General features: G+C 52.6%; 1 protein-coding gene across 17 annotated transcripts in view; it reads right to left on the bottom strand.

Annotated features, from left to right (window-relative positions):
- EIF4G3 (eukaryotic translation initiation factor 4 gamma 3) overlaps positions 1 to 12,802 on the bottom strand; it is a 154,878-nt gene extending 142,076 nt beyond the window's left edge. For 13 of the 17 annotated variants that reach the window (XM_066981960.1, XM_066981956.1, XM_066981958.1 and 10 more), the window contains exon 1: positions 12,467 to 12,790. In XM_066981960.1, coding sequence (XP_066838061.1) covers positions 12,467 to 12,669 — 203 coding nt within the window. In that variant the 5' untranslated portion in view covers positions 12,670 to 12,790. Of the gene's footprint in view, positions 1 to 12,466 lie in introns of all 17 variants that reach the window. The other 4 variants (XM_066981955.1, XM_066981957.1, XM_066981963.1 and 1 more) reach the window with 2 other exon arrangements.
- Between the last annotated feature and the right edge of the window lie 273 nt (positions 12,803 to 13,075).

Raw genomic sequence — 13,075 nt, 5'->3', positions numbered from 1 at the left:
CCAAACAGAGAAAGGGAAGAGGGCCAGGTGCCACGGCTGTACGACCGGCCGAGGAGGACAGACCAGGAGGCAACCTGCCTGGTCCCAACCGAAACGGAGCAGCGGTTCTGCTAGTAAGGGCAGTATCAAGCTGTAGAGAGAGATACCAAATTTTCCCTTTCCAAGGGGAGATTATTAGATACCCTTGGAGAAAGAAGAAAATTAAAACCAGTAATAACCGGAAAAACGCCTCTCTGGTTTTCTAGAGAGTCCAGAGAAAAGCCTTCCTCTGACCAAGCTGCTTCTCGGCCTTTATTCAGCTTGCAGCCTGCAACAAACTTCAGCATTGGTATTGCAGTCACTGAATTCATGATGTAAAACCTTATGTCTCCAGCTTCCCTTTAGCACAGCAATTATCTGCATCTGGGGGCATGTTGTTACAGGAGCAGAAGGGGGAAAAAAAGTTCCAGACACAAGAACCACAGCGCTCACTCATGGCAATTTTCACCTGAGAATCTAAATTTCAACCGAGTCTTTCAACACCGTTTTCTGTAATGTACTGAAACACCGCTTACTCAGTTGTATCCCCCTATGCACTGCATGAGCACAGAACTGCCCCCAGCCCACTCACCTCCAACCTCGTACCCTAAAAACACAAACAAGCCACTCCAGCTGACGAGGCTACCACCCATGCTCGTCCTTTTTCTCTACAGGGAAGGCCGCTGCTTGCACCCCTGGGGGCTCGGGGACACTCCAAGAGCCACCCTGCATCCCCAGCCCCGCGTTCCATCTGCGTGACGAGCAGGAATACCAAGCAGCCTCGTGGTGTAGTCTCATTCACTAGGCTGCGTTTCCTACCGTGCCTCTAATACTTCACGCTGTGACTTCATGGGAAAATTTAATGCTCTGCTGGTCAATCTGTCAGGAAGCATCGCGGTGACAGTGGTGTTGTCACCCAGACTGATTGTCCTTCCGTGATCTGAGCAACGGAGTCAAAAAGCGTGCTCCTTGAGAGCAGTAACGCTCATTTCAACTCCCAATTTTGTAACGCCTTGCGATTTCCCCCCCATAATCTTTATTTCAGCGGTTTATCAAAATGAAATGAAATCATAAGCGCCCTCTTGCCACATGCAGAGCTTATGACTTCTCCCGAGTTAAAATCCCATGTCACACAAAATGAAGTCCTGCAAACACAGGCATCTAGGGAAGACAGAGTGATGCATCTTACCCTGCTGCACAAAAGCCATAGTTCAAAGAGTGATACAGGGTGGGCAGGAGCTCTGTGTCTCTTTGGTCCAATGCTTCACTCGTTCAATTTTTCCACATAAGGACTCTCAGCTGCATACTTTACGCACACCTCGATAGGGTGCTTAACGAAAAAGAGCAATAGCAACAATATATTTATCCCAGCTGAATCTGAAGACGAGCAGTGAATTCGTTTCGGAGCATTTTTCATTTTAAAAGCTACTTTTACTGCCCGTAGCTCTGGCTGTTGACTTCGGGCCACAGATGCGGAGGGAAGGCTGCCTCCGCCACACGTGGCTACCAAGGAAGACTTCCAAGCACACACCTCTGCTGGTCGCGCCAAGCAGCCCCCGAAGTGTCGCTGTGAACCACGCACAGAAGGCAGCACAGACGTACGTCCCTGATGTGCTACCCCCTGGGCGTCAGGAAGGAAACGGCACTTTCAGGACCCGTCCCTGCCTTCTGGTCGCTCGGGACCCTTTGCACAGACCTCTCCGCTGGCAGGGTTGCTCCTTTTTTGACTGGTGTAAAAGTCCAGCTTTGCTGATTTCAGACCGCACAGGAACTACAGCACTGTATTTGCAGCGGGTCTCCAAAGGTAACAAACTTCTGAACAAGCACCTAGGAGCAGCCCCCAGCCACTTGGCTCTCCTTGTCACCGCGGCATCACCTGGCAGAACACCAACAGGGATGCACCCAGGACCACGCTGGTACTACTGCGACTTTAGCAGCCTTTTATCAGGTTAACCCTAATCAATTCAAACATCCAGGCACGGTGAGGGGAGGAAGAGAAGACTAAGAAAAGGACGTCCTCCTGTTTGATAGCACTGCGTTTGGTGTTAAACGTTGATGTTTCACTATGATCAGAACAAGAAGGGACCGAATCAAACGCTTCAAGTTGTCCCTAGTGCAGAGCATCTCTGATGTCCTGAGACGCAGGGGCTCGAGCAACACGGAGCGCCGCGAGTTAGAGACGTGCCCAGAGCAGCCGTGGATGCCCCCTGCCTGGAAGTGTTTGGCTGGATGGGGCCTCGGCCAACTTCATCTGGCGGGTGGCATCCCTGCCCACGGCAGGGGGGTGGAACTGGGTGAGCTTTGAGGTCCCCGCCAACCCAAGCCGTTCCGTGGTTCTATGATCAGATGAAGGAAAAGCATCAGCCGAACAGAACAAGGAACTGCCCACACCAGCCACACGCCTGTGACAACCGCAAGAAAGCACAAAGAGCTGCGGCACAGCGCCCCTCCGTCCCAGCAGTGATCCCCAAAGGCTCTGCAGCACCTACTGCCCAGGCTCCGCCGCACGCACAAAGTACACGCAAGCAAAGGATGGACAGAGAAACACGGAAATAACTCGTAGGTCCAACAGAGAACTATCAAAATACATACTGTATGCGTGTGTATAGCCAGACACGCTGGTAAAAGGGATCCAACTCAGGCACACAAGCAGCTCCGTGAGCAGTTTCCTACAGGCAAACACTGCCGTTAGTCTTCAGAATCGCCCCTCAAATTTGTGTTAAACTCGTCGTAATGTGAGGCTCGCCAGCCCAGCAAGAATTGAAGCTTGTAACATTCCTCCTGCTACAGCAAAAGGACACGCTAAGAGCCACGAGCAGCCCTGCCGTCTCAGAGCCCACGGGGAGCACCGCTCAGAGCACCGCATGTCATCGGCCGCGGCTCCCACGGGGCCACCAGGACCAAGCCTTTTGTCCAGGCGAAGCCACTCAGCTGCGGTGAGCAGCCACCCCTGCTCCCGGAGGCATCTCACGCAGCACCCCACGCTGTTCTGGCCCGCCAGCTGTGGATTTTAGGAGATCCCGAACCCAGAAGACACTTTGGGACTGCAGTACCAGCAGGATGCAGATACGTTCAGCCCACCCCACTTGCACTTCTTCCTGTGCAATCCAGGGACATTTTTGACCTACCTGCAACAGGCAGGGAAGTTACAGGTCTTTTATGTCCCCTACTCCTAAGCAAAAACACTGTCTTAAGTCCAAAATCATGAAACCAGGGATGGAGCTAGACCATAAAGAACAACCCAAGCCTGGCATGCGAGCTCTTCTCCCCTAAGGAAGTATTTTCAGCTTTCTCCTCCTGCAGGGGGAAGCTCAGCAGCCTGCTCGGAGACCTTCAGATCCTGAGCAACCTTTGAGCGCTTCAGTGAGACCAGAGAGCCCTCCAGCTCCCCGGAGGCTGGCAGTTACCTCTGCTTCCACCGCTTCTCCCTAACAAATCGGAGACAGATCCGCACCGCCTGCAGAGAAACAGCTCCCTGCCCGCCTCGGTTCTCCTGCGCTCGCTTGTTTTACTGCGGTGCTCCGGTTTCTTTTTACACGCACTTCACAGGCTGATTAATACTCGTCTTGGATGATCAGATGTCTAGTAAATTCAGGCTTTTACACCACTCACCACCATAATTCTCATTACGGCATACCCATTTTACTAGAAAGCACTTGCTGACTATTCCCACTACTGACATCCAGGCCATTCAATAAGACATTCTGGACAGAGGTCCGGGCTATAAAATTCACATGTTCTTAGTCTGCCAGGATCGGAATTTGGTGACAGCACAATTCATTCATTTATTTAATGATCTTAACGTCAGCCTGAGTGGATAAAGTGTGCTTTGGCTTCAGCAAGAAGAGATGGGGACCGTGCCAAGCACCAGCAACAATTGTTCCGGTGAACGCCTGCAATGCCAGGTACAGCACAACCAAAAGTTCCATTTTGGGGGGCTGAATGGGAATCACCTCAAGCTAAACTTGGTACGCAAGCCCAGAACCAAATATTTAAACGTTAAGGAGTTTATTTGTGCAGACAGACTTTTTAATTAAGAAAAGGTTTATGGAAATGTAATCAATACAATTAAGCTGAGCAGCTTAAGCTCACAGAACACCCCAAAAATTTAGTTTGCAATATTTGCATCTCAACAACAATTACATCTTTTTCTTTTGAAGAGCCAGACATAAAAGCACTTTGAAATTGACTTTAAAACACCTTTACTGGAGGAAAACATAAAGGCTAAGTTACAAACAGGTTGACAGCTGAATTATTTGCGTTTTACAGATCCAGAACAAAAAATGCAGAGCCCAGCAGAGCAGAGTATTTGAAGAAAGACCATCCAGTAACTAGTATCTATATTTGCATAAGCACTGGGAAGACAGGATGCCACAAACTGAAGCTAACCATATATTCTAGAGCAAGCTGAACTCCTAAGATGTCTCAGCAGCTCACAAAATAGTACGTCCAAAAGAACCTTCTACATGAGCCTCACCATGCTAAAATTGGGCATGAATCACCAGCTCCTGAAATCGCTGTCCCCGCACACTCCAGAGCTTACGAAGCACCATGAATTTCACATTAAAAGTCACAACAAACATGCTTTAAGTGCTTTTTGATTTTGGTCCTTGACTTCCGCCCAGATAAATTGTATAGATTATCCACCCTCAGCTACAGTACCCTGCCAAGTTCCCTTTCAAATATAACATACGTATCGGGCTTGCCCAATTTACCAGCTGAACGCTGCAAGACAAGGTGCCCAGTGTCAAGCCTGGAGCACGATGTGCATCACAAACAAGAATAAAGACTCTCAGAAAGTTTTCAGATGAGATTTCAACCTGAATTTCAGTTCAGGCTTGACAATTCTGTAGAAGAGCTTACCATAGTCCAAGGTCAGAAGGGCGCGGTCTCACTGCCTAGGTGGAATACACATTTTTAGACATTTCCTTTCCCAAGGAAGTTAGGAGCCTTTCAAAACCAGTGACTGACTAAGAAAACAAAGCTGTAAGTAGTATCACTAAAAAAAAAAAAAAAACCCTCTCTCATTCTTATAGGCAGTCTCCCCTGCTTAGTCTGAACAGACTGAAGACTTCTGTCATGTTTGCTTTTCAGTGAAAGAACAAAATAAGCTCAGAAAAACACCAGTTTCAAGACGCAGCAACTTCTACGACTCCTTAATAACGCATAGGAGAGGGAAATCTCTTTTTCAGACCACCACTGGTGCAGCCATAGCATTAGTTCAAATGGATTTTTCAAAAGCCACTAGCAACACGGGCATTTAAACCTTAGGAATTCAGTAACTCGCACAGAGTCACTCTCACGTGTAAATCAAACCGAAACACAAACAAATGCACAATCATTATTTGGCAACCTGACAGAGAGCCGGTGCAATGTTTATTAGTTTCCAACTGGCAAAGGCTTCCCAAACTCAGGAAAACCTGCATTATTGAATTAAGATCTTTAACTGCATTAACTCTTTCTTTCTTCAGTGCTTTCACAGCATCAGGGACACCCAAGGAGCAGCAGCAAGGCGCCTTTTCCTACCCCACGGCCCGGAGCGGGTACCACGTGAAGCCCACTCACCCGCTGAGCGCGGCGGCGGTCCCCATGGTGGCTCTCGCCCAGCTCTTCCCACGAGGACGCTCCTTCTCCAGAGCAAGTCTCATTCCTGCCGTGTCCAACTGCTGGGAGAGGAGCAGCTGCACCTAGGCAAGTCCTAACCCATTTCAACACATCCCTCACAGTTTTGGAGAACGCTACTGGTATCGGTCGAGGATCAAACACGTGGCTTTCTTTCAAGACGTGCAGTTCATAAGCCACTCTTCCTTTTGTCAGGCATGCTCTAAACTCTAGAAATATTTCAGATCTCATCCAGGTAAAGGATACTCAAAGGCGTTACAACCGACAGCAGAAAGGTGTTATTTTTGGTAGCAGAGTTGATTTAAACACGATACAGTCCAGGGAAGCCTTAGAGCTTTCCTCTGTGTAGGAAACTAGCCTGCTTCTGCCCGTCTCGGGTGACTACACAGCAAACAGGCAAAAACAATTCTTAAGGTACCGTAAGAATAGAGAACGTGTAATTTTCCTTTCAGGAAAAGGAAAAAATACTGTCCCATTAACCTAGTTATGTGCCCAGCAGCAATTTGACTCAAGTCCCATCAGCAACAACATGCCATCACCTTCTGTGAAGAGAGAGCATGCTCTGGGACATCTTCCAAATGTATATAATAAAACATAAGAATACCACGTACTAGAAAATTTTGCTAGCCTAAAAGCTTATTCTGCTCTCCTCCCTTTGATCCTTTTCTTTTTTAAGAATCCATTCTATTTTCTTCTTCCAGCTGTTCCACATCACCCTTCCCTATTTGGGAGGCAAAACAAAGTCCGCAGCCTGGAAAGGAAAGCCGTGTGTGCGAGAAGTTCCTGGAACTACCGCAAAGTGCACAACACAGAACTACGGAAACTCACACCAACTGCGCTCCCCTAAAAACAGAAACACCGGCCCCTCCAGAGCGGGGGCCGCACCACTCCTCCACCTGCGCCTCGTGCCCCAGAACAAACACCCGTTTTTCTCCTCCCCGTTCATTCCAGGAAAGCCTTTGCAATTGCAAACAGACGTGAAGTCACGGATGAAGGTTCCCACTGAAGAAATGCCTGTAAAACAATGGTAGGACCCATCTCTAATTCCCCGGAGTGAAAATTCCAGCAACTTTAGTCATATTAGACGATTCACACACAGCTGAACTTGACAGTTGACTAGCCCTGAAATTGCTGCATTAGGGAGAAAAAGAAAATACAGGTTACCCACAACTTCCAAAGGGAGACCTTCACTGCTAACTCTTCCTGTGACACACCAGTGGAGCAAACGCACTAGCTCGGCACAGCCCACGTTAGCTAGCGACGTGAAAGAGCCTTTCAGCCCTAACACGGTGACGGACAAAACCCATGCACACAGATGAGAATCCTTCTACTTCCCGACACCGAAAAGGGAGGTTAGTTGTTCTAAGGCTCCTAGTACTTACTCAACTTCATCAAGTTACTACCACGGATAAAAATACAAACGGTGTTCCAAGATCAGTACTGCACCTTAAAATATAGATCTGTAAATGACTAAAGTAACCTCCTGCAGACTTCTGCCAGAGAACATATACAATCATGGCTCCAAACGTGAGAGGAAAAGAAGTTGTTTCAAATCACGCTGTTGGAAGAATGGTTTTCTCCAAGACATTTCACCGTAAAATCTTACAAAGCCAGTAAAGTGACATATCTGCACTATAACATGATTAGCTTTTGTCATTAAATAAATTAAAGCTATTTCTGCTCAAAAGAATGCTAAGACGTGCCAAGGCTGGGGATCATCAGCAAGGGAGATGGCAGAGAAGTCTAAAAGCACTTACTTTTTGGCAATACGCTCACAACCTCGTGCCCGTTCCTCCTCTGCAGGACAGCCACTATCACGGCAGGGAAAGAAGCGCTTCTGAAGCTTCTCTCCTGCTGCATCCCCTCCCGAGATACAAGGTCTCCACGGAGTCGCACATTTTTAAAACAGCAACATTTCTCAGGCAACAGGAATCCCTTGTGTCCCTTCACCCAGCTGAGATTTCAGAAAGCTCGCCCCTGAACTCAGGGCTTGTACCTGAAGCAGAAAGCAGGGAACATCTCTGATCCCAGCCTGGTTCCTTCAGCCTCTCACCACTCCTTCCTTTTCAGGACTGCAGTGCTCCCAACACCGTTCTTCAAAACCATCTGTGACTGGCATTTGGAAGGGCACTTCTGATCCTGCTCTCATTTCAGCTCCAGTTCAGCACAGAAGCAGCGCAGGAGCCGGAGCTGATCCGCCGGAGGCGCGGGGAGGCACGGCGCTTCGCACACAGTCACGACCTTCATCAACAACCGGTGTGCCCAAGCAGCTCCCACCGCCTGCCTAATCCCCGCGCCTTGATCTTCGAAGTCCTCAACAGATAAACCCCAGAGAGCGCCCGAAGACATTGCATCACACACCTGGAAAAAAGCCACTCGGGACAGAAGCACGCGGCGAGCGAAGGCGGCGCCGAGCTCCCAGGGGCAGCCAGCGCCCAGCGCCCGCTCTCTCGCAGGGCACGCCGACGATGCTCTCCCCGGGGAAGTTCCCAGGCCGCTTCTCCTCCCACCCTACGGCACCTCCTCAACTCCCTGCTCACTAAGCTACGAGCACGGAAGAGAGAAAAGCCAACGCAGCCAAGCCCTCGTTAGCAGCCTTAATTTAACTAGAAGATTACCAGCGCAGGCCTACTGCAACGGCACAACCTGGCACGCGTCCGAACACCAGGTAAGCGTTGCCAGAACCTCACCCCGACTTCACACAGATCTCTGACGTTCCTGAAAGCGATCCTGTATTTCTTGCTGTTCTCCCAGGCTTTTGGGAAGCCGCCGCAATCCTCCGCTCCCATGCAGAGCGATGCCACGTACTGCCTGCGTGCCGCTTTCCGCGAGGGACTACAGCACAGTCAGCTAAAGCACCTTGCAAAACCAAAAGCAGACGTTCGAACACCGAGGAAACATCAGCAAAACCCAAGTGTCCGTGCACGGCAACGTTGAACTTCACACACATACACAAAAATGCTGACCCTTCCTCTCCACTTCTCAGAAACAGAAGCAAAGGGAAGGGACGGAGGGCTGTAAGGGAAGAGAAAGAAATTTTTAAACAACTGTTGCTTAAAAACCCACCCCGAAGCTGCCGCGACGCCCTGCTGCAATAACGTGAAAAATACCTGGGCTGAGAGAGAGCCAGTCCCACACCCCACCAGCTACAGCGCTATATTAAGGTCAAGCTTACAGGTGCCTGCATGGAGAGCATCAAAAACCAGGCAGCTGAACTCCCTCCGAATGCAAGGAAGTTTGGGAAAGAAAACCAAAACCTACAGATACCAGCACGGAGGCCAAGATGGCTCTAATTTGGCTCCAAGGTACGCTGCTAAATTAACCCTGAAGGGCCAGCAGGCACGCAACGCTACCCGAGTTCAGCCTAAATCAATCTGTTTGTCCTTTAGAGCGCAGTGTTTGCTGATGTCTAGGCTAGGAAGACACCGGTGACCTAATTATATTGATCCACAAAAATTTATTCACAGCATGGGGACTTTTTAAAGAACAGCTTATTATAACACGCACAAAAAATACCTCGGGACACTTGGAAGTGGGAGCAGGAAGGAGAGCAGGGAAGCACCGCGTGACTTAACGCGCAGAAGTAGCATCAAGTTAAAACCACCAAGGCCCACAGAAAGCCAGCGGCCTGCAGCGCACCTTCAGCATTCTCCGTTTTGATGGGAGAAGCCCTGCTACACAACAATCGCCTGCGTACGGAACTCACTGCTCGGAGGCAGCCTGGAAGGGGGCAGGCCTGGCTTCAGCCTCCATCACAGCCCGGGCACGGCACCGCGCCGTGGCACGCGGACACCCTCGCTGTCCCCCCCCGTAGGCAGGGTCAGAACGGAGCTGGGAGTTCTGCTCACACCAACAACGTTGAGCACAACTTCTGCCCGAAATCAGGTTTGACTGCCTACTCACCACCGCCGAAGCCACAAAGGTATCCCAACTCACTTTTACATAGAAAGTTTAATTTCTCGAAGCCGCTGCGATACGGAAATTATTCCAAGCTCTCTTGTCCTACAGCAGCTCCAGTAACTTCCCAGTCAGCACGTAACAGAATGAAACTCCCGTCAAAACATTCCTGTTACTCATGTCCATCACCCTCCAGCTTTGCTTTCCTTCAGAAAATTGATTTTAAGTCTCTTCCCCTGAATTTTTCTTTTCCCTCATTAATCCCTTTCTACAAACGCACTTCACGTAAGCAGTCCTCGTTCCTGCCCAGTTCTCTCTTACCCAATTCTTCTTTTTCAATCGTACATTTAATTTCGTGATGTACCACATCCTGGAACCCCGTGTGTCTCCACAGACACAGAGTTCACCATGTGGAAGCAGCTGTAGTTTAAAAAGCCCAAGTCCGAGCCCCAGTCTACCCACTAACATGCGACGATCATTTGGACAGACATTACTTGCACTGCTGCGAGGAGGAGACCCGGGGACCTTGCCGTGCACTCCCAGTTGCCAGGAGAAACCTGCAGCTACAGTTTAGCTGCTGTAGGGTAACGCTGTCTCAACAGTCCTACCAAAACAGAAAAAAAAACAAACAGAGCTAAAAATAAGGCTGAACTCAGATGACCCTCTGCACTTCAGTAAAGCGCAGATGAACTACGCTCCCGAGGCCTCACTTCTGCAGCACTGCTGACAAAAGGTAACAGCTTTTGTTTGCTACCTGGAAGCACGCACAGCTTTCGGCGGAGGAAAAACCAGCCAGGACACCTGAACACAGCTCACCAAAAAGGCACCAAGAACACAGCACTTGTATACACTGCACGGACGGATTATTTAAAAGTTCAGGAGCGGTATCAGTCAAACACAGCCAAACACGCCTTCCGAAACAGGCACGGCTACAAGGAAAAACAGCCCCACCACGCTGACCTGCCCGCATCCCTACCTCTGACTTGTCCTCGCTACCCAGCGCTTGGTTCCTCTCCCCCTCCTGCTCTGGGCGCCCAGGTGGCTCCAGGCGAGGCGACACGCTGCCACGCCGCCACCGCTCCTTTAGGGAACGCACGTTCCCCCCACGCCTCTTCCTTCAGGGCTGCTCTCAGAGGTCAGCCAAGGCTTCTTCCCTCGTGCGCACGAGGCGCGTAGTGACAAGACTCACCAAAAGCAACAGCTCTCCTGCCTTAGCTGTGACCGTGCTGCCCCTCCGGCAAACCACCACCAAGCTCGCCCTCGGTGATGTCGGAGAAGTATTCCGATCCCTCCATGGTTCTTTTAACGATGACTTGAAAATGAAGTGCTGCACAAAGCCTAGCGCGCTCCCGGTCCCAGACCCAGGCAAAGTTCGGCCATTTAACTGTCAAGGCAACCAGCGTTGCGTCCCGCACGGACGAGGCTCTTCCCAGACAAACCAGCACCTTGCTGGAAGGACTGGCTGAGCACCGACTCCCCGTGTGCACGCTGGCCAGCGCTCCCCCTGTAACTCTTGGCACAACGCTTCGAAGTGAGCAAATTCCCCCTGAGCAACAGTTTTACTCACCACCACCCTGCTGACTCGGTAATGACAGCACCTTCGTGCTGTTTTCCTAAATAAAGCACATGCTGGAATTACAGAGTATCACAAGCTAGCCAGAAACACCCAGCGGAGGGTATGTCCCTCCGCAGCACTCTTCATTCTTCAGAGGTTTCACTTGACCCAAACAAATCTGTAACGTCAACAGTCCCATGATTTAAGCAATATTATTTGCGGTCAGGGAAAGAATGATTCTTGCCGGAAGCTCAAGAAAACAATGGACCTAAACTGATCATAAAAGGGCTCGGTTTTCCCACCTCAAAACTGAAAGCGAGAGCAGCAAAACGCTTATACACAGGGAACGCGTTTCTTAAAGAACACACACATCACACAGCTGAAACTGCTCTTAACCAATAAATAAATAAATAAATAAACCCTACGCTTCCATGTTAAAATATAAGTCGTTACCACCAACACACAGCGACGCGCACTCCTGACCGTCCCCTGCACAGCAGGCGACACCATTCCAGGACAGCCCCGTATTTCGCCAAGCATGTCTTTTCGCTCCACACCCCCCCCACACCCCCCCAAAAAAAAAACTTCAGGGGGAGGAAAGCCAATTCGCCGGGGGATGCTGTCCAACGCTGGAAACAAAACCCAGGCAGGCACGCACGCTCGCCACCCCACTTTCCTGCTGATCCCTGCAGTATTTACCTCCTGACTCGGGGCCTAGTCGCAGAGAACCGGAGACCTTTAGAAACATTCCCCGAGCGCCGGCCTCTCTTTGTAGCGGGGCCGTTCTGGCGGGGGGGTTTCGAGCGGAAAGCTTCTCGTGCCCGTCACACACGGCCTCGCGGGGCAAGCTGCTCAGCGCCACATCCCACCTCCGCTTGATTTCCACGAGCAAAGCGAAACCCCAGGAAAATCGGCCCCGGCTGCCGAGCCGGGCTTTAAACTCGCCTTCAAAACAACAAAAACCCGGCACTTACCTGGGCAGGACCGGAGGCGAAAGTGCCAAAGTGACAAGCGATTTCACATTAAAAGTTCACCCGCGGGGGGGGGGAGGGGGGGGTTGGGGCTGAAGCCCCCACGCAGGAAGCACCCCACGGGGGGCGACAGGGACAGGGGGGGGGAAAACGGGGGGGAACGGGGGGGGACGGGGGCCCCTTCCCCGCGCTGCCCCAGCAGGTGCAGCCCCCTCCGCACGGGGGGGGGGCCGCGGGCCCGCCCCCTCCCCACACACACACACACACACAAAAGGGGGCCCCAAAGGGCTGCGCCCCAACCGCCTCCCCCTCCCCCCCTCCCTCCCCGCCCCCCCCCCCCCCGGGGTGCCCCCTCCCGTCCCCCCACCGGCCGGGGGGGCCCGAGCCCCCGGGGAAAGGATACTGCTGGGGCGGCTGGGGCGGCAAGGCCCTGATGGTGGGGTGAGGCGCGGGCGCCGCCGCCGCCGGGTGAGGGGGAGCCGGGGGGGGAGGCGGCCCCGCCGCCGCCGCCGCCGCCGCCCCGCTGCCGGGGCCGGTCCCCGCCGCCGCCGCCGCCGCCGCCGCCGCCGCGCCGGGTTTCAAAGCCGCCTTCTGCGGTAAACTCATCGCCAAGCGGAGCCACCACCCCCCGGCGGGGAGCGGGGCCGGGAGCCGGGCCGCGGGCGCGGGGGGGAGCGGGCCGGGGGCCGGGGCGGCGGCCGGGGCAGCGCGGCGGGCCGGCACCGGCGCCGGTCTCCGTGACAACGCGCCTCCCGGAGGGCTCGCGGCGGGGAGGGCACGGCGGAGCGGGGGGGGGGCGGCTCAGGCCGCGCTGCTCATGAGCCGCCGGCGGCGGGGGGTCTCGGCGCCCCTCCCCGGGGGCAGCGGCGCCCTTCGCGGCGGCGGCTCTCGGGCGATGCCGGCGGATTTTCCTCACTGGAGCAGCGGAGCATCAAACATGGCGCCGCGGCCGCCTCCAGCAGTCCGGCAGGACGGACGCTCGGGCGCCTTCGGGCCGCTCCGGAGCCGCTCG

The sequence above is a fragment of the Anser cygnoides genome, chromosome 23 (assembly GCF_040182565.1).
Source record: "Anser cygnoides isolate HZ-2024a breed goose chromosome 23, Taihu_goose_T2T_genome, whole genome shotgun sequence".
NCBI classification, from domain to species: Eukaryota; Metazoa; Chordata; class Aves; order Anseriformes; family Anatidae; genus Anser; species Anser cygnoides.
This window is presented reverse-complemented; position numbering and strand designations above follow the sequence as displayed.